This window comes from Perognathus longimembris, chromosome 2 (assembly GCF_023159225.1).
Source record: "Perognathus longimembris pacificus isolate PPM17 chromosome 2, ASM2315922v1, whole genome shotgun sequence".
NCBI lineage: Eukaryota > Metazoa > Chordata > Mammalia > Rodentia > Heteromyidae > Perognathus > Perognathus longimembris.
Window position 1 is genome coordinate 7,416,112 of NC_063162.1, and position 27,242 is coordinate 7,443,353.

The 27,242-nt window shown below is 52.3% G+C and overlaps 1 protein-coding gene across 1 annotated transcript in view; it reads right to left on the reverse strand.

Annotated features, from left to right (window-relative positions):
* The window catches only part of Btbd16 (BTB domain containing 16), a 35,448-nt gene extending 13,134 nt beyond the window's left edge, over window positions 1-22,314 (reverse strand). Inside the window, exons 1-8 of the mRNA XM_048336229.1 lie at window positions 22,127-22,314; window positions 19,870-19,943; window positions 18,668-18,904; window positions 15,282-15,371; window positions 13,984-14,098; window positions 10,677-10,746; window positions 10,113-10,243; window positions 4,085-4,204 (exon numbers count right to left, since the gene is read on the reverse strand). Of these exons, the coding sequence (XP_048192186.1) occupies window positions 4,085-4,204; window positions 10,113-10,243; window positions 10,677-10,746; window positions 13,984-14,098; window positions 15,282-15,371; window positions 18,668-18,904; window positions 19,870-19,943; window positions 22,127-22,314 (1,025 nt within the window). The remainder of the gene's footprint in view (window positions 1-4,084; window positions 4,205-10,112; window positions 10,244-10,676; window positions 10,747-13,983; window positions 14,099-15,281; window positions 15,372-18,667; window positions 18,905-19,869; window positions 19,944-22,126) is intronic.
* Window positions 22,315-27,242: the final 4,928 nt, after the last annotated feature.

Here is a 27,242-nt window from a genome sequence, read left to right on the forward strand (position 1 = left end):
GGACACCAGGGAAGAAACCTCTGTGTTAGACTATGGGGCAGGGCGGTACCCTTGCAGGTTTCCTTTGGGAGGCCCGGGCCCCACATAGAAACACGATAGGTGATCCCAGCAAGAGGCATTTAAAGAACCCCATGTGACACGGACCAAGATGCACTGTGCTCATAATCTGCTTTGTTAGATGGCAACTCCTCTGTGTAACTACTCCATGATAATAAAGTTAAAAAAAGAACCCCATAGCTCTATGCTTTCAGTAAGCAGGTTGATCTATGTCAATTCACCATAACTAACCAAAAGTAATATCACTGGTCGTAGAATCCATATTTTCTGAGTAAACGATGATGGATTCCTAGCTGCAGGGGGATTCTTCTCCCACCTCCCCCCACCTCCTGACCCCCCAGTGAGATAGAACAGATGGATGGATGAATGGTCCCGTGGCCATCTTTGCTTCTTTGGCCATTCTTTCCATGTCCTTGATGCAGACAGGGGCGGCAGGTTTCCTGGCCGCCTCCCTTTCTCTACCTCCGTCTGTGCCTACTCCAGAAAAAGCGGGATAAATCCACCCCCCCCCCCCACACCAGCCCAACACAGCATACACACACACACACACACACACACACACACACACACACACACACACAGGCACCACACCTGGACACTGTGAGGGGCAGCGAAATGAAATGCGTACCCCCAAATTAGAAGGAAGCCTTGGAACCGATGATCGAAGTGCCCGTCTCAAGAAATGAAAGAATAGTATGTGATCCTCAAAGAAAGTAGATATAAGGAAATAATGCAACGATTCGTAAAACAGATTGAGGCATATCATCATATCCATATGAACATATATAGAATCAACAAGATGAAGAGGCTTTTCTATCAAAAGGCAATTTATCGCAAACAAAAAAGAGTAATCAAAAGCTTTCGGTTTTGTTCAAATAAACCAGGGCTAGGTATTAATGGCTCACACTTGTAATCCTAGCTACTTTGGAGGCTGAGATCTGAGGGCTGCAGTTCAAAGCCTGCCTGGACAGGAAAGTCTGTGATACTCTTATCTGCTATTCGCCAGGTATGTCTCAAGGGGTAGAGTGCTAGCCTTGAGCAAAAAGGCTCAGGGATATCTCCCAGGTCCTGAGTTTAAGCAATAAATTATCAATGCTGGTCAAAGAATAAAAGAAAAGAAACAGAAAGTTGCAATATCACACAGGAGAAAGAGGCTACAAATTCCAAAGACTCTAAAATATAATACATATTTATAAGAGACTGTATTTTGGGCCCCAATTCTCAGCAAAAATGAAAAGAATTAGAATTATAGAACACTGTCTCTGATAACAATGGAGTTAAATTAGTATTGCAGAAGCAATGAGGGCCGAAAACTGGTGAAGGAGATGGGTTTGGGGCAGAGCCCCCCCCGCCCCCCCCCCCGTAAGGTCTAACCTTGGCAACGATGCTGCCTGTGAGACAGGAGCAGAACCACCCACAGCTCTGAATAGGGGCTGCACGGTCCTCTGAGCGCGGGCAGAGGGAGCCTGGCCCACTGTAATTGGAGGAGGTTTGGTCCCTACAGGCTCCCATCTTTCCTAGTTGGAACCACTCATTATTTGCTAGAGAGGGCAAAGAGAGGGGATGAACGAGAAGGGGATCCTAGCCACGTGGAGACCCATGTGGCCTCTGGCCCTATTGGAAGACACGACTGTTATTGATTAGACTGGGTTGGTACGATGTCGTGGATATCCATAAATGGTCCTAACAAGAAACACTGTAGGACTGGGGTTTAGGAAATGGCCGTGTGCCGTGCAGATCCACCAGGAAAGAGGAAACTCTCTGCTGGCACTGCCCATGTGCGTTATAAGCTGGTGAGGAGCCTGGGAGTTCATTAGGGAGCCCCTGGAAGTCTACGAAGCCCATGGCCTTACATCCTCGTGGAATGAGCCGCGTGCCTCAACCTCCCTCCTTCCTGTGCTTCTTCTCCTCTTACTCCCAAGCTACTGTTCCAACGAGTGCGTCCACGCTGGCTCATTTCCCATCTCCGGTGCCAACGGCAGCATGACTCATTGGAAAGAGTGTCTCTGGGCTATTAAAAGGGCGAGGAGGACGGGCTCACACGTTCGGGTTCAGAGCAAATTACAGAGAAACAAAGCACAGCACACATAATTCTGGCACTGAATACTGTTTTCCCCAAAATAACAAGACAGAATCAAAGAGGGTCTTTTTAGTTAACATGGTGCCAAGCTGTCCTAGAAGTGGATCAAATACTTTAAAACAGTACAAGGGCAACTTGGCTTTTACCCAGTCAGATGGCCAATTAACACGTGAAATATGTTTATGTGCTAAACCCACATGTGCAAGAGAAAGGGGGTGGTTTTACTTCCTGAACACCGAACACACCCCGTCACTCCTGGAGCCCCATTCCCACTCTTGAGGAGAAGAGAAACGGGAATGCAGTGTGGAAGTTCACCCCACCTGCGACTTCCCCTCTGGAGAAGACTCTCTGAGGGCCATCTGTAGTCTTTGGCTTCAGCATCACCAACCTCCCCAACACCTTGGATGGGATTTCACAAAGATTTAATGGAAGTACAATGGGTCTCATTTCAAAATGCATCCCAAGGCCCATGTGTTAATGGCTTGGTCCTTGGCTTCTGATGCTACTGGGTGGTGGTGGAACCTTTAAGAGGTGGAGTCTAATGGAAGGAAGTTGAGCCATTGGGGGCGTGGCCATGAAAGAGATTGGAACTCCATCCTCTCCCTCTTTTTTTTGCTTCCTGTCCACCATGAGGTGACAAGTTTTGTTCCACCAGATGCTCCTATCCTGATCTTCTTCTGGCTTGCCACTGGCACAGAGGTAATGGAGCCAGGCAACCATGGATTAGAACCTATCTGAGCCAAATAGATTTTCCTTCTGTAAAAGTTGGCTGCCTCCGTATTATGTCTCAGCAATGCAAAGTGACTAACAAAGGAGGCAAAGGTGGCACAAACTGAATCCCAGCAGCCAACTGGCTCGCCCTTACCCAATGCTGCTCCCCGCCACCGTACCCCCACTGCAGACCTTGCTAGCGGGGATTATACAAATGAAAACATTCATAGACAGAGGGGGAAATGGGAACGGGCAAGGGGTTGCCCGCAGCCTCGGGAGCTTTCTAAGCCCCTTGCTCGGGGGGGGGGGGCCTTCTGCTGACCCTGCTGGCAGGGGAAAAGGTAGGAGGAACCATACTAGCTACTGGGGGATGGACAGCAAAGCATCTTGGGCTTTAACAGGTCTGGGTTCAAGTCAGGCTCCATCCCTTCTCATGAGCATATTCTCTGGCTGGTGTATCATCTCAATCTCACTTTCCTCCTCCATAAAATGGGAATGATAAAATCATCCCCTTAGTATTGTGTAGATAAACTGCAGTGGCGAACAGGAAATCCTAATTAAAGACAAAGTACTTAGTGTTGCAGACTCAAAGGATACCCAGTGGAGATGACGGGAAGGCAAAATGGGAGAGAGCAAAGGAAGAGGGAGACACTGTCCAGAAAGAAATCGCCAGGTATGTGCTCATTACCTGACTTATGTAACTGTAACTCCCTTGGATATCACCTTTACAATAAGAATTTACTTTTTTAAAAGGGTGTGACTTTCCACTTGGATGGTAAGACATATGAATTTTAGATTTTTTTAAACTTAGAGAGCATAAGGAAGTAGATCGATACTATGAAACTACTACACATTCAAATGGTTTTTTATTTGCCCAAAAGCCCCAGATTTCTATACACCATCTAGAGTAATAGAAACAAGAATACCTGGTCTTGCTTAGGAAGCTTTAAAAATGAAACTTTCAAGGAGGTCTATCTTGTAATATGGTAATTTTCTTCAACAAAAGAATCCCTTGTATGTCCTGCCTATTGCTACACACACGAGTTCCCAGAATCTCATACTATGACACCTCTATGTTATTTATGTTTCTAAAAGTAGGTTGGTGGTCTGAAGCCATCCCATAATGTTAGGCCTCATTAAGAAGCTGCATTTTTACCTTATGGATGGTGCTATGAAAATCGTCACCCATGTTTTCCCCAGACAGACATTTTATCTATGAATACCAGATCATGTTACCTGTGGAAAAATGTCAGCATGGTCTCCTTAGTTGGAACTGTTTGAAGCTTGGTATGTAGTTGCAAGTAGACCCACAACACTAAGGTTTTCAGAAGATCAAACTCGCTAAAGGTAAACAACCTGGTCAAAAGAAAAGATGGAGAAGGAATGTTAGGAATAACAACAACAATTTTTTTTTTAATGCCTCAGCATTTGTAGGAAAAGGAAGTTAAAAGTGAGTCTGGGGACTGAGGTAGAGCCAGCTCTGAGTTTGCAGGTAGCTTCACACATAGAGAAATTATCTTTAGTCCAGGGTCATTTCGCTGGTAAGTGCCAGAGCTGGGACTTGAACTTCAGCAACCTGGCACTGAGCCCCAAACTTTCCGCCACCCAACGTCATCATTGAATGAGCTCTTGCTAAGTGCCAGTGCTCCCCAAACACGTTATACACATTTTAAATCCCACACCACAGTGAAGTTGGGATACACACCTCACTTCTATACATGTGGAAACTGAATGACTGTGCGTTTATTTAAATATTTAGTATTGTGCTTATCTTAGATTTTTCATATCAATTTTGATTCTTAAATATGGCACAAAAAATACACTTTATTTTGATGACTGAGATTTTGCACCCAAAGCAAGCACCTGGCTGAGAACATGAATTATTAATCCCAGGTCACATGGTTCTGGCCTCAGACTCAGGCCTGGGTTTGGAACTCTTGAGTGTTGCTAACCTGCCCCATAGCTGTGATTTCCTTGGCTGTGAAAGGACAATGATGGCGGTGCTCAGAAGACAGCGGTGGTGACCAGAGCCGGCCATTCAGTGTGTGGATTTTCGACTGCTGCAGTAACACACTGTCACAAAGCGGCTTCAGACACCACCAATTTGCTGTGTTACACTCTGGAGGTCAGCAGTGTGACATGGATCCCACATGGCTACGATGAAGCAGGGCTGATTCCTTGTGGAGACTCCAGGGAGAATGGCAACTCCACCTTTCCCCCCATCTAGAAGGCACCTTCCCCTTCCTGGATCATAGAGCCAGCAGTACAGCATCTTCCAGGCTCATCTTTCTCTGGTTCTGACGCCTGCCTTTCTCTGAACGTGTAAAGGACCCTGTGATCGAGCTAGGCTCACCCAGATAATCGAGCGTAACCTCCTTGCTTGAAGCCAGCTGATTCATCAATCACCTCCGTTCCATTTGTAACTAATTCCCTTTTGCCAAAGAACTGAACCTATTCACAGGCTCTGGAGATAGGATGTGAATGTCTTTGAGGCTATTATTCTGCAGCGCGCGCACACACACACACACACACACACACACACACACACACACACACACACACACACACACACACACAGCCTGGCCCAGTCCTCAGCTAACGGCAGCTCTCGCCCAGAGTGGCAGAGCTGGGTGGCGGCTCCACAGTCCACACCGTGACCCTAGCCGCGAGAGGCCTCTCCTCAAGAGCTTACGGCATCTGTCACCTCTGTGCTCTGTGATGCCAGCGCTGCAAAGCCAGGACAAACAGCTTCTCCTGCCTTGATTATCTAGAGAGCCACGGCAGTGTTTCCCAAGCCCACAGATATTTTTAGCTCCTGACCATGACATTGCACCCTGGTGACAAAATTTGTCACAGCCACTACCTAAGAGGTGTATGAGGTCATTGTGGGTGGACCCCGAGCTAAGTCATGACACTAAAGGGCAATGGAAAAGTCACCATACACCTTTCTCATTATTTCTGGACACTGTGCACCTGTCTTGTTTGTTTCTCTTACTTTGTTTTCAGGCTACCTGCAGATGCATGGGATTTGAATCTGGCTAGACAGCACCAAGTTGGTCACTGTCTGGGCCAAAACAAGGAGGCAGGATAAGGAAAGGATCCGAAGAGACGCTTCGAAGAGCCACTGGGTACCATGTTCCCACAAAGACCTTTGTCAAGTGGGCCAGGAAAGCTGGGTGAGTCTCCAGAGCGCATTCTATACGAGGTCCTCAGTCCTCCGGTGTACAGTACTTGCTCCTGTAGCTGGACAGGCACACACGTTTCCCTGAGCCCACAGCTCTGATGGCCCCCATCAAGACAGAACTCAGGACCAGCAGCATTTCCTGCAGCAATAACCAGTCCAGAACCGTCACACCCAATGTCATGGGTTCAGAGCTCTGATGGCCTCCCTCAGTTCATAGCCAGCAACTGCCAACACCCCCCCCCCACCATGCCCTGGCAAGAGAGAGCCACCGGGCTGTGCTGGGCACGCACCCCCAGGCTCGCCGGCTGCACTGCCACGTCGGAACTGGTGCTGGCTTTTTAGGAGAAAAGAAATGCTTTGCACAACCCACAGTCTTCTTATTGTATTGTTAGAGAACGTGGTCTGCCCACAATAAGCCTCCTTGCTGAAGGCAGAGCCTGGAGAAAGTCACGCCCAACGGGATGGGCTGTGAGCAGGGCCGGGTCGCCCCAGTGTGGGTCACAGCAGAAACCAAGTGCAACAAAAGGCCTTCGGGGAAGGAATGGGGCATGGATGCTGTGTGCTCCCTCCATAGAACCCTGTGCCGCCGCGACAGGAAAGGCTGCCGGCTCGTTACATCCACATCCACGTGCTGAGAGCACGCGAATGAGCCGCACGACCCTGACCGCCTCGGCCATCCTGGTCTGGACTTCAGGCCTCTGCAAGAGGGCAGGGCGCACTGTCTCGGGACGTCCTGGATAGGAAGGGGACACTGCCTTACAGGTAATATTTGATTACTTAATGTATGACAAGTCGCTATTTGGGAAGTTCCTTCCTACTTTTATTTAAAAATAATCTTGGTGCCAGTCTTGGGGCTTGAACTCAGGGCCCAGGTACCCAAAGGCTAGCATCCCACCACTTGAGATACAGCTCCATTTCTGGCTTTTTTTTTTGGTAGTTTCATGGAGATAAGAGAGTCTCACAGAGTTTCCTGCCCGGGCTGGCTTCGAGCTGTGATCCTCAGATCTCAGCCCCCTGAGCAGCTAGGCTTATAGGCACGAGCCACTGGCACGTAACTATATTTGTTTTTTTTTTCTGAGTAAGATCAATATCTTTACGCTTCTTGGCCATCAGTTAGGAAGAAGGAGGCCTTGTGCCCAGCAGACTGGTGACGTTCTTGGCCTTGAGGCCATTCTGACCTGGCCTCCAATCCCAGCTCTTCAGCTGGCGTGGGGTGCTTTGGGCTAAGTCTCCCATTTCCTATAGTCTGCCTTTCACAGGAAAGGGAAAAGGGCGGGCGATGGTACCGACCCCACTGGGTTGCCATGGGGCTGAGGGGCCTAGGACAGAACACTCCAGCGCTCCATGGAAGTGCTCAGTAGAGAAGAGGGCTTCCTAAAGAAGAGGGCACCATGGCTGGGACCACAAGGGTTCCTATCCCTAGGGATTCCTGAGATGCCAAGACCCCTTCGAGCACAGATAGGACATTGGAGTAGGGGTCACAGAGACAGAGGGTCCCTGGGTTCAAGGCCATTTTGTGTGGATGGGGAACCGGAAGTTCTCTCGAGGTCTTTCTTCATCCTCTAAGTCATAAGCAGCTCGCTTCCAGGAAAACAGACCTCGGAGTGAACTTGTCACCCATTAGTTACAGGAACAGGGCAACCTGGTGGTAACCTCCATGGAGGAAATTCACCGCAAGCCAAACGCCTCAGCAAATAAAACCGAAGACCCAGGAGGTCAGAAAAACCCCGTCCTACCCGTGGGTAGGTGTTGTCTCGGGTTGTTTACCAAATGGAAAATCAATTCCAGATGAAGATGAGGCAAAGGGCCCGGAGATGGGAGAGGCTGCGTGGGGCAGACACGGGAGCCTCTGCTAAGAAGAGGGTGTTCCAGACACCCGCAGCCACCAGCCGGGAGTCAGGTGACGGCCACCCGGGGCGGGCCAGCAAGCGGGGGCCTGACCTCCAGGCTGGACATTTCCACACTTCCTGCTCTCAGGGCCATCTCAGTCTTCCTTTCCAAGGAAGGGCTTGGGCCTCAGGGGAAGGACAGGGCCTCGGAAGCCAGGGAGAGCCCTGCAGGGCAGTTCCTTAGCCCCTGATCTCAGGGGTAATGCTTGTGCTTGCTGTGTAGGGCTGTGTGGATTTAAAGGGATATTTGGCAAGTGCTGTTCTACCCCTCTCCCCGGCCTCCCCCCTTCCGGGGAAGCCTGGAGGCCGTGGGGAGCCCTGGGTAATGCGGGCCCGGTCAGCCTCCCCTTCCCCATACCAGGGCACCTAGGCCACCGACACCGCGATGAGAAGAGGCCCCATGGGGCTCTTCCATCATGGAGGGCAACGGGCTGGCCTGGCCCCACAGATGCAGCCCGCCTCGGTCACGTCTGCCAGGCTGGTGAGTCTAGACACTGGACACGTAATTTCTTGACCCATGTTGCTGCCCAGTGGCTGTTTTCTCGAGGCCCGTGCCATCACCCGTGTTCTGCTTGTGGCCAGATGATTTGTTTTTCGCTCTCTCTCTCGCTCTCTCTCTCTCTCTTTGGTTAAATTCTTCCAGGGTAGGACAACTCAGCCTTGCCAAGGAAGCAATGGTGTTAGGAAAAGGCTACACGAGGCCATGTTTATCCGTTCTTCAACATCGTGACCTTTGAGCTGCAGGAGGGTGGGGCAGAAGGTGGGGGTGCACGAGTGGGAAGGCAGAGGGGACCGTGACAGAGGGACTGGGTGCCCCGGGCTGCTCTGAGCCAGATGCCTGTGGTGACCTTGGATCAGGCGTGGCCGTAAGGTGACCCGCCATGGCCTGTGCCTTCCCTACCCCAGCACTTGGGGCAGGACAAGCTCCCATCTGTAACCATCCGCGAGGTGACCGCAAGCTACCTGCTCACCACAACTCACAGCTCCGGGTAATGATTTGGCCCAGAGTCAACCTTTCCAGATTGCCTTCTGAAATCAGAATGCTTTCCACCATAAACACACCAGTGAACACTTACTTTCTCACAAATCAGCCAAGACCTTTTTGTAGACTTTAGTTTCCGCTTTTGAAATTCACTCTCTTCCTGAGGTCATATCCAAGGGGAATACAACCTCGGAAGCCCAAGCATGCGTGCTAAGAGCCATGGAAAGAGAGTCCCGGGGGTACTTCACCCATGAAGGACACTATACAATCCTACACACATGGAGGTGCGATCAAAGACAGTATTGGATCAATGGTATCAAATCAATGAGAAATGAGGGGCAAATTCAGCTTTGATCGCCTCGTGGTACAGGTGATGGCCAGATGGCTTCCAATGTTCTAGCTTGAGCAGCCGGTCAGCGGTCCAGGAGCCCCAGGGTTGGGTGAGTTTAAGGGGAGCGGTGCTGGGAACTGGGTTTATTTACCCTTAATTGTCAGATGCCAAGGCAGGAGTAGGCTCTCTAGTATAAAACTATTCAGGAGCAGAATCAGGGCTGGGGCTAGAAATTAGTTTAGTGAGAGGTTTTATTTCTCTTTTTTTTTCTACCCTCCACAATGAATGTTATTGTTGTCAAAATTTGTTGTGTGTGTGTGTGTGTGTGTGTGTGTTTGCGCGCGCGTGCACCTGCCAATACTAGGGTTTGAACTCAGGGCCTGGGTGCCGTCCCTGAGCTTTTTTTGCTCAAGGCGAGCACTCTACCACTTAGAGCCACAGCGCCACTTGTGGTTTTCTGGTGGTTAATTGGAGATAAAGAGTCATATAGACTTTCCTGCCTAGGCTGGCTTTGAACTGCCATCCTTAGATCTCAACCTCCCGAGTAGCAAGGAACACAGGTGTGAGCCACCAGTGCCCGGCTGTTGTCAAGATTCTTTTCTAAATTACTTAGACAATAGTCTCCATTTCCTCACCCAGGCAGGTGGGGAGACCTCTGGCCTAGGGGACACACAAAAGGGGTTCCCTGCTCCCTGCCCTGTGCAAAGCACCCTAAGTGTGGCTGACACCAAGGCCTGACTGTCCAGGAGGACAGAATGTCGGGCATTGAGGACAATGTGGGCATCACTTCTCCTTACCCCCCCCCCCCAAAAGAGACAGCCTCCTCCTGCTCCCTCCCATACCCACCCCAATGTGGTGCCCCAGAAACCAGCTCTGACCTGGGGGACTTCAACACCTTAAGGAGCAGATCCTGAGGGACTTGTCGAAGGTAAATCTGTGTCCCCATCAGAGGGACCAGGTTCATTTCCAGCCACCTCTCGCAGGCCACGGTGAGCTGCTCTTCCTTGTACTGAGGAGGCAAAAGCAAAGCAGGATGAAGGACCAGGGTGCCCGGCGCCCTCTTCTGGCGGGCAGTGACATTACATACATACTCAGGCCTAAACCTGTCCAACTAAACAGGCAGCTTACATGGGGGGGGGCAGGTAGGGGGCAGGGGTCTAGCTAGACTCAGCTCTGTGAGGTGGGCTCAGAGACGCTGCCCAGGCCCTGAGTTCAAGTCACGGGACCCATCACAAAGCATAAATAAATAATAAAGAATTTTAAATGAAAGTAAAATCGAACCAAATGTATTCACTTAGCAAAATATTTCTAACCTTGGTTATTCCATTTGAATAGATTTTTATTTTTCCTTTTTGGAGCTAAGCCTGAGTGAAACCGTGGAGTTCGGGCTGTCCTTGAAGCCCCCTCACCCCAAGAGCCCAGATCCTGTGAAGTGCTCTCACCTTGCAGCCGGCCAGGTAGAAGCCCTTGAGGGTACTTGGTGAGACTTCGTTCATCATCATGGTCACACACCTGCAGGGAGAAGGGCTGTTGACCTGGGGGAGTCCCGGATTGCTGTCACAAAAGGATGGGGCGGGGGGGGGGGGACCCAGGGACTTCCTCCAACTCCAGGATGGCAGCAGAGAGCTCGCAAGAAGGGGGCCTTGTTGTAGGGCAAGGGACAACACCAGAATGCCTCTCTGATTGCTCCAAGTCAAAGGGCACACAGTTGCCCTGCAGAGGCTTATTCATAGCCAAGATGGCCGCAGGTGCCCTCCCGCCTCAGCCCTTTTCCTCCTCTCGGATGCGTCGCTGTGGCCAGCACGGCCTCGCGCTCTCCTCTGCGCGGTGAAAATCTTAGTTCTCTCTTATGACTGTGCCTTAGTGGTCTGGCTTATGGAGTCACGAAGGGTCTGTGTACCGAGTGTGCACCATGTTGCAGGCACTGGGGACAACTTCAGTGTGCAAAAAACAAAGCTGACGCCCAGTGGGACGACACACAGGGAGACAGGGAAAACCTTGGGACCGATGGCTATAACTGTGGGAAGGCTGTGAAGATATTATGATAGGCCTTGGGGTAATCTGAAGAGTGGCCATGTTAATACCAGTACTTGCTGTCCATCTCCCAAGTGCCCACGGCCACAGTTTTATCTAATTTTTTTATTTTTGTCTCATGCCATTGATCAAGTATCCATTTTCTTTTATCAGTTGGAAGCTCAAAGCTGGATATGTAGCTGAGTGTAGGTTGTTACAGTATACGTGTTTTCGTTTCTCTGCTCTCGTTTTTCTCTTTTGTTAAAACAAAAAAGAATAGATATCCACTTGTTTGATTTTATAGATTGTTTAGGCCATTTAAACCTGTCCTAGCTGACTGCTCACACCTCACACCGACAATTCTAGCTGCTTAGGAGGTTAAGATCCATAGGATCCTGGTTTGAAGCCAGATTGGGCAGAAAAGCCTATGAGACTCCATCTTGCATTAGCCAGCAAAAAGCTGAGCTGGAGGCATGGCTCAAGCGGTAGAGTACCAGTGGAGCTACCAAGCTGAGCAAGCTTGAAGCCCTGAGTTCAAACTCGATAATGAAAAAATAAAGTGCAAGGTAAGAATAAGGAATCAAAAAATGAGTAAGTTACTGGTTCCCTGGCCGTGACAAAGCCCCCTGTGTACCCTTGGAGTCTGAGCAGGCCACTGATGCGGATGAGGAGGCTCGGTCCTGAGCTGGGGGGGGGGGGGCGCACTGGGTCCGCTCCAGGCCCGGCTGTCACCTTGTGTGCACCTTGGCTCACAATGGCTGAGTCCATCCCTTCTGGTCTTCTCGTCTCCTGGACCCACACTCCCCTCCCACTTCCTAACTCCAGGCCTGAACATCCCCAGCTGGGCCTTGGCCGCTGCCTCCCGACAGCGGGCCTCCTCCACACGGTGTGAGGGGCTCTGGAGACGGGCCCCTTCCCCTCCACGCTGCCAGCTTCCCCTTGACTGGAGGCTACCCAAGGTCCTCCTGGCCTGGCCTCGCCCTGACTCGCCCGCCCCTTCCTCTTCCTCTCCAGCTGCCCTGAGTCACACCTGCAGTGGCTGCGGTCTGGTGTGCAGTCGGAACCTCACGCTTGCTAGGCAGGCATTCTACCTATTGAACCACGGCCCCGGACCTTTTAGCTTCGGTTATTTCTCAACTAGGATCTTCTGTTGTTCTTTGGGGTGACCTGATTCCTGATCCTACTATCTATTTACACCTCCTGGAGGGCGGGGATGTCAGATGCATGCTACCATACCCTGCTTCCTGGGTGAGATGGCCTCTTGCTTAGTTTTTGCTAGTGCTAGTCTTAAACCTTAATCCTTTCCTTCACTATCTCCCAAGTAACTGGGGTTATTTGCAAGCACCACCATGCCTCACCTTCTGGGTGATTTGCACCATCTGGGCACTGCTGGTGCAATGCATACATGACCACACACACACACACACACACACACACACACTCACACATGCAACTCTATCCTCAATCTCTCCAGGGCAGGCAAGTCCCAGCCCAGCTATGTAAAGGCCTGCCCTGACCTCTGACCTAGAACAGTCAGTCCTATCAAAATCATCTGCAGAATCTAGGGCAGGTCCTGCCCCTGTTAAGCAGGTTTGGTTCTGCCCAGTGGGGTGGCAGGTTTGGCTCGTTATCACGAGAGCCCTTCCCACTCTGGTTCACAGCACAGGGCAGGGCAGGGCAGGGGAAAAGGAACGGGGCACCTGCCATTCTTGGGTCAAGGTAAGTCAGAGACAGATGGGGCTTCTAATCTGGGGCTGAGGCAGGTCAGCAGAGGCCGAGAGACAAAGAGCTTGGTGAAGCCAATCCCAGGATGTGGGTGGGAGATACCGCCCTGAGTGGCATCAGGAAACAGCTGTCCAGAATGGACCTGAGTAAGAAAGCTGTGACTTGGTCATTGTTTTGTGTCCCAGGCTATGCTAAGCTGCATAGATCCTACCCACCCCAAACCACCAATAGGGTCAAGGCTAGATTCCTTAGGTAGTGCCAAGACCTAACCCAGGCTGGCTTATCTCCCCTTGGCCCAGCCCCGCAGGCCTGACCATGAAGCCCTGGTGTAGAGCCACTTCAAAGCTCTGGACCTCTCTTGCTGTGTCCTCTGCAAATGGAGCAGGCCTTTGAGCACCGGTAGCCCGTGGACCCTGGGGTATTGGCACCCCCACTGCAGTTACAAGAGGCTTCTTGGCCTGGCCCAGGTTATCTTCTGTGCCCCAGGATTGAGGCCCTTCTTGTAGATATTTGTAGACTGTGTGAATGCCATAAAAAGTGACCTAAGCACTGCATGGTCCCAGGACAGGGCCTGCCTCTGCCCTCAACGGAGCAGCTGATGCACTGCCTCGGCCAGGATGAGCTACTCGTTCATTGCATTCATTCACTCGTCCATTGGTCATTCAGATGAGGAAACTGAGGCCTGAGGTATCCGCCCCAAAGACAGATCAACCCTGCCCTAAATCTCCTCTGCCACACCGAGCCGCAGGGGGGCGCTAGGGAGCGCAGAGCTACCTGTGCATGCCTGCGAAACCTCTCATTCCTGTGAGCCACCGGCCACCTCCAGGGACAGGTGCCCCCAGGAGCCTTCAGCCCACACCTGTGCCTCTGTGCTGCTCATTTCCACAGTCACGTCTGGCACAAAGGAACCACTGCGTCTTCACCCAGGGAAGCGATCCAATCCGAGCCTTCTGGGTTTTCCCAGGCCCCCCTCTCCTCCCCTCCCCGCCCCCCCCCCCACCGTCTTTTTACCTTTTAAACAGTTGAGTGGACTGGAGGATGTAAGCAGACGCCAGCACCCCCAGCAGGTCATCCACGGTCAGGTCCACATGGCTCATGTAGAGGTTCTTCAGCGCCAGGGCGAAGGCTGGGGGCGGGAGCCAAGGGAAAGCCATCAGCGCAGGCCCTTGCCCGTGGGTCCTGCCCCACAGCCTCCCAATCCCCCCGGCCGGGCCGGAGGATGCTCGGGAGACGAGGCACGCGGGTGTAGACGCCACCCGGGAAGGTCGCCACTGGACTCGCAGCTCTCCAAATGGGCTGAAGACGAAGCGAAGGAAGCTGGGCTCTGCCGAAAGGCCTCTCCTTTGAGCCCGCGCTGAGCATCTGGATAGGTTTTGAGGGCCGAGATATCTCCGGGGTCTCTACGAATCTAGAGACCCTTCTCTTTTTTTTTTTTGGCCAGTCCTGGGGCTTGGACTCAGGGCCTGAGCACTGTCCCTGGCTTCCTTTTGCTCAAGGCTAGCACTCTGCCACTTGAGCCACAGCGCCACTTCTGGCCGTTTTCTGTATATGTGGTGCTGGGGAATCGAACCCAGGGCTTCATGTATACGAGGCAAGCACTCTTGCCACTAGGCCGTATCCCCAGCCTGAGACCCTTCTCTTTACCTGGGGGTCCCTGACCTGTGCAGGAATGTGACTCCCTACATAGATTGTGCCCTGACTGGTCACATTTTCTCCCTAGATGACAAATCATTTACAATGATTTTCCACGTAGCTTGAGGACTGGCCAAGGGCTCCTGGAGAGAGCCAAGAGAACGTGCTGGCACGGGAACTGGATGGTACGGCTAAGGGCCACGCTGGGCCTGGCCGAGCTGCTCCAAGTCCCGCGTGACCCTGGAGGGGGCCTCCGCGCCGCTGCAGGGCTCTCTGGGGGCAGCTGGCTGCGCAGGGCACGCGTGCCCATCCAGCCACGCGCAGAGCTGTGTGACACACGCCACATGGCCAGCCTCTACGGCACACCCCAGGGGAGCACTCTGGGAGAGTGTTCTGGAAGACGGAATCTTTGGGGGAGAGGAGGTCGCATGCTGCTTTGGGAGGAGAAGTGAAACAGCTGTGTCTGGGCAGGACTGTGTCCCCCAGGTGTGTGTGAGAAGCCCGCGGCTCCCTTCCCCTTCCGCATCCTTCCGTCCCTTTCCCAGTAGTCACGGCTCTTGAGCGGCATTCCCGCCTCCTCCCCTTTCTCCGTGTGTGCCCCCCCCTTTCGTTCTCACCCCCCCCCCCGCCAGCCTGCGGTGCTTTTGCTTTTGTCCCGGGAGGCAGGGGGACCTTACCAACTCTGTTGACAGCTGGGTCGTTGATCTTTAAGGAAATGATCATCTTCTTCACAAGGGGGCCGTCGCTGGTCTTCCCGGGGGCTCGGTCTAGTGAAGAAAACCAGATGACAGCCCGTGCAGACCCGAGGTCTCCCTCCCCTCCGGGAAGCTGCGCCCTCCCCTCCCCGCCCTCCGGAGCCTGGCGTGCACCACGTCTACACTCAGCTTGGTGCTTCGTGGATCCACGCTGAAGATAACTACTCTGAGGTAGTCAGGGGTTCACTGAACTTGCGAGAACAATACGGCACGCGCTCCTGTTTCTCTTTACCCAGCTTCCCGATCTTAGAGAACACATTGTCAACTGGCAAAGGAAGCTATTTCTCCCTCCCTCCCTGCCACACCCTTCTCCTTACTAGGTGGTGAACTGTCGGAGGTACGGTGTGCCTCCGCTGTTGGTTTCGGCACCCGAGCACCAAGGCCAGGGTCCGATCAAGTGGGCCATGGGGACTATCTGCTGAAAGACAGGGGTGTCCACCCGGTGCCTCCTGACATGCACTCTCTAAACTGGGGAACCCTGTCCCTGAGGACATCCAGAAGGAAGGGGGAAGGGGGCAGCCCATGCTCGCCAGCCCCGTGCACCTGCAGTTCTCTCCTGTGTCGTTCCCAGAGCTCTCCTGGGACATCCATCACCCTAGCACCCCAGGACCTCCAACCTCTTCCCGCTGCTCCGCTCATGAGCCAAAAAAGCCCCTTTTCCTCAGCACCCCTTCGCCGCCCTCTGGCGCTTGACTCTGCTTAGTGTGTCATTCAGGACGGGTCGGGCCTCCTCTCCGGCTCTGGTTCATTGTCCTCTTGGGGCTCTCTCTACCCGCAAGGTTCTGGCAGCCATTCACCTCCTGGGGGAGGAAGCCCCAGAGGTCCTGCCGCCAAGGGCCACGCACGCAGCGCGCAGTGGCCAGTGCTCTTATCGATCACGCTTCGTGGCGATCAATGATCGGTGTCCTCTTAGGGCCCAGTGTGGGGCAGAAGACAACCAAAGGCAACGATCCGCCTCATTCAGGGTTTGCTTGCCTGCCTATCCCAGATGATCCATTTCTAACATGCTGTTTTTGGCATAAGCTATAAACACTCCAAAGAAGGGAGGAAGGGTGCCAAGCAAGGCCATAGCCGTGCACAGAGGGGTTCAGCCTTCCCTCTGGGCTACGTAAAGCGGGGGGCATTGGAGAGGGAAGGAAACATTTGATCAGATGCTTAGAGGTCCTCTGAAAGCAAGGTGGTGTGTGTGTGTGTGTGTGTGTGTGTGTGTGTGTGTGTGTGTGTGTGTGTGTTCTGATTCCCTTGGGATTTCATTCTAGAGAAAAGAATGTGCTGCTCAGACACCAGCAGTGTTGGGTAAGGAGAAGCTGAGCAATGCGGAGAGTCCGTGCATCTTCACCGAGCTTTTCCAGAGAGTTCCTCGGCGCTCCCTCCAGGACAGCGCACAACGTTGTGCAATGGTTTTGAAATCAGTACACAGACATCCTTGAGAAATACACCAGGAATATAAATAATATAAATACTGCTCCGGAAGGATGGGGGGTTCTCGTGGGAGGTCTCGGGGCCCTGTTACCCCACAAGCGCTGTGTGTGGGAGAGAAGGATGCTGGCCGGGGACCCCAGAGCCTCACTACTCAATCTCCAGTGACATCTCATCTCCGGTCGGGCCTTGCCGCCAGCAGAGTCTTGAGTCACAGTGGCCGTCCCAAGGCCTTGTGGTGACATCCTTCTAGACACTGCTAGACTGATGCTGCCGGCGCCTCCCTTTCCGCGTCCGGACTCTCCTGTTTCCCAGTGTTCTCAGCCCGGCCCCGGGCACAGGGGAGAGGGGAGAGCCCACCTCACTGGACAGGCAGGAGGCGGCCGGCTACCGTTCAGCGGGAAAGTCACAGCCGCTCCCGGTGCCACCTCCGAGGACAGAGGGCTTTAGCAGGGGATCTGGGGCTCAACAGATCCCAGCAAGCATCAGGGTGCTCCTCCCCGGGCTCAGCGAGGGGCGAGGAAGCATGCAGGGGGCCGTAGCCTCTGCAACTCCCACACAGGCAGCGGTTAAACGAGGCAACCCAAACCTAGCTGACAACCAAGTAACTTAAAGAGACACGTGGAATGACCCAGCCATTCCACTCCTAGGCATCTATCCTGAACAACAGGTCTCGGGATATCAAAAAGACATCTGCACATCCATGTTTATCGCGGCACAATTCACAATAGCCAAAATATGGAAACAACCCAGATGCCCCTCCGCAGACGAATGGATCCAAAAAATATGGTACTTATACACAATGAAATACTACATAGCGATTAGGAATGGTGAAATATTGTTATTCGCAGGGAAATGGTCAGAACTCGAACAAATAATGTTGAGCGAGACAAGCCTAGAACAGAGAAAACAAAGGGGCATGATCTCCTTGATATATGACTGTTAAGGTGGGGGGGGGGGGGAAACAATAGAGACCAGGTCTGCGAAACCACTTGTCAAATGGTATTTCCACAGGTTTGGATCAGCGACCCTACATTATGTAACTAAAATCAAACAACTAAGAAGCATAAAAAGGTCTAAAATAGACCTCTCAGTGGATCACAATAGCTCAACAGCTATGTATGTATGTTCATATAAGACAAGGATAAGCAAACTCTATTGTTGACGTTACATTTAAAGCCCTAGGTGAATTTCCTTTGGCACACGCCACGTGGCTACTGTATATGATTTTGGTACACTGGGTATTGTATATATGCCTACCTGATCTAGGGAAGGGAAAGAAAAACGAGGATGTAAGATATCACAAGAAATGTACTCACTGCCCTATTATGTAACTGTACCCCTTTTGCACAACACCTTGTCAACAAAATTTAATTAATAAAAAAAAAAGACACATGGAGCAGGGAAAGGGGCTAAGGACAGGTGGTCAGGGGATGGATGGTGGCGGGCAAGTTGAGCAAACCTCCCCAGTAACTACAAAGGAGAGGCAGGGGGCTACAAAAAACAATGAGAATAAGTGCAGGTAGTCAGACAACCCTCCTGAGAGGAAATGGGGGAGGGGCTACAAAAGAATGAGGAAGTAGGAAGGAAGAAAGCGGGAGGAAATGAGGCCGGACACCATCCATCAGAGTCCCACCCCTCAGCGAGCCATTCAGTTCTCACTATTCAACCCTAGGGTGGAGGAGAGAAGATGGCAGAAGTCTACAGCCATACCACCCTGAACGCTCCTGGTCTCGTCTGATCTCGGAAGCTAAGCAGGGTCGGGCCTGATTAGTACTTGGATGGGAGAAGATGGCAGGAGACAGAGGATAACCAGAGGGAGAGGGCTAAGTACCGGTTCCGTGATGAGCTCCCACCACAGAACCTGCCTGGGGTCTGTCAGAGCAAACCACCATGGAGCTCGGAGCAGCCAGAGGCCAGGCTGGGCTCTTTCAAACCCGAGGGTGTTTGGGAGCCCAGCGCCAGGGGATTCTTACTCTCTATAAAGTTACGTGGCCCTACGGTCTCCGTGGTGCTCTTCGCCCTGTGCATCAGGGCCATCAAGTAAAGCCTGGCCAAGGTCGCAGACTGGAAAAGCTGGGGCAGGTGGAGTTCCCACTTGAAGCCGAGGCATTCCAGAATCACATCTGAGGAGACAAGAGGATGCCCAGCCACGGTTCAGGGACTTCCCCGCACAAAGCCTTCGTCTTCTCGCCAGTTCATTCCACCGCAGTCACGCGGCAGATAGAAGGCCGACCCCTTGCCTGGGCCTCAGTGACGTGCCCGCCTAGCAGAGCCTTGAAGGGAAGGTGATAGGTATCCCCAGGGAGTGGAAAGACAGAGCTGGAGGACCACAGAGGCACGGAGACCTGCGAAAAGGCTTTGTAGGGACTTTCCGGGGACGCTCTTGGGGCAGCGCTTTTAGGGGGACCCCACCTTGCCTTCCTCTAGCGGGGTATGTCCCAGCCTTGGCACTATAGACAGTTTGTGGGGAGAACTGTCCTTGGGTACTGTCATTCCTTAGCCACATCCTAGGCCTCTACTTACTGGACGCCCAGGTTTGCATCCGGGAGTGCCACTAGTATTGGAGCATGCACGAGGCCCTGAGTTCAGCCCTGAGCACCACAAGCAGACAATTAAAATAAAAAAGATGGCCTTCATAGGCTCCTCCATGAGGCTCAATGCACTCATTCCTAGCTCGGTGGTCCAATTCTGACTCCTGCTCCTACCTCAGGAAAGTCCTCTTAGCTATGTGGATGTCCAGTTTGCGACTGGCCAAAGTCCAGAGCGATAAAGAACAGCTGCACTATGTTTAGACTCCGTGTAGTCGTCTAATCTAAAAGCTATTTATTTACTGACCGCAGTGCCTCAGCCTTTATAGTAGCCACTGTCGTATGAAATGTATTTGCTAGGCTTGGCTTCATTCTTGCTTATTTGACGGATAATTACGGGCATTTGTTACATGTTAGACACTGGGCAGTGAACAAGAATCACAATGCACAGATCAGTGTTCTAGCCGTGGTCTGGTTTTCCTCCACCAATGCTCAAGGGGCCCCAGAAGTCAGAAATACTGGAATAACGCTGGATTTAATCGTTGATGACAAAAACTCACCTGCCTCCCCACTTCTGCTGGACTTGTTCTTCAAATCCTCAGAGAGAAGTTTCTGAATTTTTGAAATGCATAACCTCAAGGAAAGATACAAAAAAAAAAAATCGTGGGAGTTAAGGCTGACATCTTGCTCCTATCACGTCATGCAGGTTTCTCTGCCTTTGTTTGGGTCACTGCCCGTGAACTTGATAAAAACGGCAAGCGATGTCCCAAACACTAACTCCTGTTCGCCTGTGTGGGCAGCATTTCAAGCTACTGCTGGCTGCGGAGTGACATTTCCTTCAGCAAGTATCTAACACCATGATATACAGTGGGTGCTGGAGAAAAGGACAGATCGCGGTGTCTGTTTTCGGGACATTTTACCTCACCAAAATGATGTGTTTAGAAATCCTCAGTAGCCCTATGTCCAAAACAAGAATCTCACCATCTACCCTGAGTTCATGCCTGCTACTACACCGGATCTTGTTTCAGGAAATGGTACCAGCAGCCCCTGGGCGCCCAGGCCGGCTTCCTGGAGGTTGCCACAACCCATCACTTGCTAGTGGGGAGCATCTGCATGGAGCCCTCCCAGGGCGGACCTTACAGTTTGACCTTTGACCAAGCCACCATTCTCCCTCCCAAGTCGCCAGTAGCCAACCAGCCTCCATGCCCACTCACCTAACAGGCAGAGCGAGTTTTGCCTCTCGCCCCCAGCCTCCCTCCCTATCTCCCCAGTATCTCGAAGGGGCACAGGGAACAGGCTCCTGCTTCTCCGTCCCCTCTGCCATCCTCATTCCAGCGCCAGTGCTTTCTGATGGCCTGCATGCTGTTCCTGCCTCCGCCTGCCCTGCCCTCTGTCCTGCTCTCCTGCTCTCCTGCTGGCCTTTGGCCTTGGAGGCCCCCCCCCCCCCGCAGTGTCATGTGACAGTCTATCTCCTGTGCATCCTCCCTGGTGGCTCCGGAACCCATCCTGCAGGTGTTTAGTAAATGTGCATTGAACAAATGTGTGGCAATAGAGAGAAAATGGCTTTCCACAAATACGCGGGAAACGATGCTGAATTCGAGTCACAGATTCAGTTTGGTGATGTCAGGTCAGGTCAAGGAAGCCACCGGCCCGGGACGCGTGTGGATGACTTGGGGGTGATACGCGCGTTCCTCGGGCTCCCCGCCACCCCGGGAGCCGTCCTGGGCACGGCACCCCGAGGCGGTCAGGACAGCGGCCTGTGTCTGGAATCGCAGTGAGAACGTGCTGTCCTTCCTGGGTCAGCGATGGCTGAGAGCGACCCAGCCTCGGGAAGGAGCACGCAGACGGGACTGGGTACCCCGCGGGCGCAGTGGACCGGGCCAGTCGGCCCCCTGGCAGCTTGGGTGACGTCCCAGACAAGCCAGGTGGGGTCGGGAGTGCACGCCGCGCTCTCCAGAGCTCAGCCACCTCACCAACGCCCCGTCACCAGCGGAGCTGGAAGATCCTGGGCGACAACATGGCCACGCTGCCTGTTCCTGGGCCTCATGGCTGCTGGTCGAGGGTCCTCCGTCCCAGACATCAGGGTCACAGGACCTCTGGACAGGGGGACGGGATAAATGGCATCATTTTCCCCCGGGGGACAAAGGATATGGATGCCGGGGCAGGCGGTGACATTGGTGACATTGTGCTCTTAGATGGGGAGCTTCCTCCCCCCACCCCACCCCCGCCGCCCCAAAAGTCCTGGCCCAAGATGAGCGGGGGGGGGGGGGAGGAATCAGGGCTCAAAAGAGCGAGCCACTTAAGGGCCCAGGGCCCCAGGGCCCCAGGGCCAGCGGCTTGTCCCCAGAGAACTCCTAACAGGGAGAAGCCCAGCATCTAGCCCACTCCTCAGAACCCTAGGGGGCTGGCAAGGAGCGGGGTCCATCGATTGGGTGGATGTGGGCATTTGTCAGGTGTCTGAATGTTTAGCTGGTGGCTGGTTTGCTGTTGTTTTTTCATTTCTCTCTGGAGGATAAACTTGTGAGGGTCCCAAGGTCCCAATGCAAAGGGAAGCCTAGGGGGGACAAATTGCCAATTTCTCTGCCCTTTTGTCACCATGCACAGCTATTGTCAGGGGACTCAGTCCCTTTGCACCCTGGCTACACTTGAGGGACAGTCCCAGAGGGAGGGAGGTGGCCCCCTGGATATGCCCCCGACCACCCCTCCTTCCTGTGGGTGTGACCTGACTCTCAGCCACCTTCCCTCCCAGGGGTGCACACCTCTCCCCTCCCCCCCCCCACCGCCCCAAGACCACTCCCCGCCATGACCTTTGATTACCTGCTTGGGTTCTTCTGAGCATCGTCCAGATTGATGTTGAGGGCCTTGCACATCTGAGAGAGCCCCAGCAGGTCCCCGGAGAACGGCTTCTTGGGGAAACGCCACCGGTTGCACGAGCCAACAATTCGGCGCTCCGTCCCAGGTTTGCACTGAAGGAGGATCAGAGGAGGAGAGACGAATCTCTTCATCTTACCAAGATGGCCCATTTCCTTCCCAATTCAGCAGAAGGAAAATCAAGGCCCCTTGCAGGTTTCTGGCCACTGCCTCCCCGGGCATCCCTCTCAAGGGAAGGAGGCTGTATGCTGTGGACCAAGGACTGGAATTTGGGCTCCAGCCAGGAGGTGCTGGAGGCAAAAGGCTCAGGGAGAAAAACTGTCTCCATCCCTTGGTTTTGTTTCGGCATTATCGGGATTTCTCCTCCAGGCCTCGTGGTGTTTGCCTGGCCAGGTGCTCTACCACTTCAGCCATGCCTCCGGCCCCGATTTTTTTTTGCTCATTATTTGGGAGTCTAGGATTGTTTTTTTCTCAGGCCTCAGGGAAGCCTCAGTGAGCCTCTGGATCTCAGTCTCCCGGGAAGCTAGGATTACAGGCACGAGCCATCAGCACCCAGATCAAGTATTTTTCTGGATAAGAGATATTAAACAGCAGAGATTTGGGGCAGGAGCTATTTTTTAAGGAAAATACACAATACATAAGATCACTATTTTGTTTGTTTCACAGTGTACCATTTGGTGGCATTTAGTATACTTCCAGTGTTGTGTCATCACCACTAGGCCACGGAGGAACAATTTCACTACCCCTCACAAAGAACCCCTGCATCCATGACATAGTTGCTCCCTCTTCCCACGAACCCGCCCTCGGCAACTCCACAGATTCACCTAGTCCGGATATTATACACGAGTGGAAACATATCATGTGTGGCCTTTTGTGTCCGGCTTCTTCCGGTTAGCGTACTGTTTTCAAGGCTCACAGGTGCCACGGTACCGCCTTGCTTTGGCAGGTGGAATGATCTTGGCCTTATTGTATTTGGCTTACCCATCCACCAGTGAATGGACGCCCGGCATTGTTCCTGCCTTCTAGCCATAGTGATGGTGGTGATGGTGATGGTGGAGGAGATAATGGTGGTGGTGGTGATGGTAATGATGAGGAGATAAGGGTAGCGGTGGTGATGATGGGGGAGGTAATGGTGATAGCAGTGGTGGTGGTGGTGATGGGGGAGGTAAGAGTGATGATGATGAGGTTGGAGATAATGGTGTTGGTGTGGGTGAGGATAACAGGGATGTGGTGATTCCACCTGACTTTCAGAGTGGTTGCAAGGATCACGTTTGTCCAGTGTGCCTCAGGAGAGGTCCTCGTGCCCAGTGGATAGTGGGAAGGCGGGGTGTGGGGTTAGATGGGGTCGTGCCGGGATGTGAGGCAGGACTGTGGCCGGCCGGCCGGGTGCTGCCCCCTGGTTTCCGCTCGGTGCTGAGTGCCTGGTGCTCTTCCCAGCACGGCCAGACAGTGAAGGCTGAGACCCCGGGCGGAGGGGCCCGGACCCTGCTGGAAACCACAGCGACTGGGGCTGCTTCTCCCCCTGCTGCCTTCCTGATGACGCGCATCTACTCACAGGATTCAGCATCGCCATGAAGGAGAGTGGAGATGACACGGGGGCGGGGGGAGGGGGGAGATGAGCAACTAGAAGACAAAAGGACAAAAGTGGAAATGTCAAAGTACTATAAAGGAGACTGGCCTAAAAAAAGTTCTGTGCTTAGCCACCGATGTAATAATACCTCAAGTGTGGATTATTGATCACATCAAGAGGCTATCTGGGTTTTTTAAGGCCTCTGAGTAAACAGTTTTCTGCTATTGTACTGGGGAAGTGGCTCGGGGAAAGCAACACAGGAGGGGCCCGTGATGTCACGCTTGCCCACATGAGGCAGACCAAAGGAGAGCTGCAAAGAGGCTGGCTGGGTAATTACACTGCAGAACCAGAAAAATGGCCTTTTCTTTTATTGGGGGGGTGGGTGGGTGCTGGAGTTTGGGTTTTAGGCTGGCATTCTAATACCACCCAAGCCACATCTCCAACCCAGCCTTTTTGGCTGGTTATTTTGGAGGTAGAGTCTTGCAGGCTTTCCTACCCAGACTAGTGTTGACCCATGATCCTCTAGATCTCAGCCTCCTCAGTAGTTAGAATTACAAGCATGAACCACTGGCTCCCAGAAAGAGGTGAGAATTTCAATTAGGCCCAACAACAGGAATGGCCAGAAATATATACTTTATATACACATTATTAAGGCAGTGTATAAATACACAAACATATATGCATGTATAAATACATATGTTAAACTATATCTGTATCTAAATATACATATACCTATTTTTGTACATCACTGTTGTACTTTCTACAAAATAGATCCTTGAAAGTGGGATTGTTAAGTCAGAGATACATACATTGAATTAAAATAGATAATGCCACCCCCAAAGTTGCAGTAACTTACATTCCCAGCACCATTTTTTTTGCCAGCCCTGGGCCTTGAACTCAGGACCTGAGCACTGTCCCTGAGCTTCTTTTTGCTCAAGGCTAGCACTCTACCTCTTGAGCCACAGCGCCACTTCTGGCTTTTTCTGTTTATGTGGTGCTGAGGAATCGAACCCAGGGCTTCAGGCAGGCTAGGCAAGCACTCTACCACTAAGCCACATTCCCAGCCCCCAGCACCCATTTTTAATGCTTTTTCTGACATCAACTCAAGTAGAATGCCTTATCATATTTTTTTTGTTAATATACTGAGCGAAAGTTTCAGATCCTTTTTAAAACAATTCGAATCTCTGTAGCCATCAAGAAGACTGAGCGTTCTTCTACATGTTTATTAGCCTTTTAGTTTTTTCTTCTCGGCAAACTACTTAAGCATGGGCTTTTCCCATGAAGAATTAACTTTCACTGGAAAGTTGCAAACCATGTCTGAGGAGGTCCTCCCTGCATGTTCCTGAGGAGGGTGAGCTTTTGTCTGCTATTGCGTGCCCCAAAAGTTCTTCCACTTTATCTCCTACAAGTTACTTAACCGGGTATGGAAAATAAGTCAAGTGTATATTTCTGTTGCTCTCCTCTAATTAAGAAAAAAGTTGTGCACCAAATGGACATGGGCCGGGGTGTAGCTTGGTAACAGAATACTGGCTTAGCAGGTATACAAGGCTCTGGGCTTGATCCTGACCAATATGTACGTGTGTGCGTGCGCGCGCGCACAAGGGAGTTTTACCCACCAGGGAATACACAGCTGCTTCCCTGACCCCCCTCCCCCCCCACCACACACATCTCAGTACGGCCTTCAATGCTCCAGCTTTAAAGCCCAGGCCAGGCATCCATTCCTCTGGTATGAGCCTCAATGTGGCCTAGAGGAAACTGAGGCAATAAGACAGTGCTCAGTGCTACACAGCACATCAAGGGCACACCCTACCGGACTGTCTGTGCCAGCAGAACTCCCTTCAGTGTAAAGAAGGCTCTGAGCTACCCCACCTCCCTCATTCTTCGACTCCATACCCAAAAGTCCTCCCAAGTGACGGTCAGGCAGCTCAATGGCTTGGCACTATGTTTATTCCGTGACTTCCCCTCAGCCAACATCCTCTCTGTGGGGATTTAACTTTTTGTTTGGTTTGGTTTGATTGGGGTTTTACGTTTTGTTTTGGCCCTACTGGGGTTTGCACTGATGGCCAGTCACTTACTTGGCTTGCTTGCTCAGCTGGTGCACTACTACTTGAGCCACACCTCCAGTCTAGCTTTTCGCTGTTTATCTTAGAGGAGTCTCATGGACGAAGACAAATATTTAGATATATGAATATTTAGACTGGGGTAGAGTTAACATACACTTATAAAAGGTGCCTTAATATCGCTTGTGTGAAGCATATATTTCTGTCATTTATAAGAGCCGAAAACCCAGGCAACAGCCTAAATTCACTAGCGGCAGAAGGTTCTTGGCTATGCCAGGCTTCTGGCTTTGAACGGTCACCCTCCATTTCTTGGTGTTCTCCTCTCTGGGTTGTAAGGGTCAGTTCCTAGGTCCTTCTGAGTGGCCAGCAGCTGCTTGAGATATCCCTTTCTTCCAGGACCCCCTCCTGTCCAGCCAGAACCCAGAAAATCCAAGAAGATCCTCCCCACTTTAGGGATCCATGTCTAAATGGGGACACAGCTCTCTTGATTCCTAAAATGGGCTAGATACACCAGCCACTTACAGGTCCGAAGCCCCTCTACTCGCCACGTCAAGTTCACAGCAGACGGGTGTGGAAGGAAGGCGTGCTCATTACACTGATCTCCGAGTCACAGGAGACCTGCAGGCAGGTCACCTTTTCAGCCTGAATTTCAGAAGCTCTCATGACATTTGGGGCTCACCCACCCTTTTCTTTTTATGGGCCAACGCGTGTTGATGGGGAGCTTGCCTTTAGTTTCCTGGGGTCATTGTGGGCACCATGGCAATAACAGGGAATGTTCTTGGTGCTTCTGGTTCTAGATTCTGGTGTCAGCACAGCTTGAGGCTTCATCAGAGTCTCCAGCTCTCACTGAGGGAATCCAGGCTCTTAATGGGGTCCTGCACTCAGCGGCCACGCTGGGATTTTGCCAGACTTAGTCTGCAAAGCTTCTGTCTCAAACTAGGAGAGGAGAAAATGGGGGTAGCATCAGTCATGTACTGCCGAGCTAGATTCACCTCCCCTGGTGCGGGGATGCTAAGCTTACTCCCTTATCAGTGCTCCCCTTTTCACCCTCTCCCCAGGCGCCCGACCCATGGGCGGCCAAGGTGGAGCGAAGGGACACGGGCTAGCCTAAGGTGCACGTGGCCGAACAAGATCCCCTTTTCCTCCCTCCTTACCCACCAAGGAAGCCAGGCGCACACGGATCTCGGAGACGCTTTGGAGAGCAATCTGGTTTATTCAGGAGGGGCTCACAGTAATATAGTGATGATGACGAGGATTGAGCATGAGCTGGCGATAGGCTGGCGAGCTTGTCCGTCCAAGAGCAGCTCCCAAGGACCTCCTTCATGGGCTAACGTCACTTCCCATAATACCGCTCTCTGGGCAAAGCCTGAGAAAAGGGAGCACACGTGCTCGCTGGTGTAAGGTGGAGGATGGTCTCAAAGCTACCCCTTCT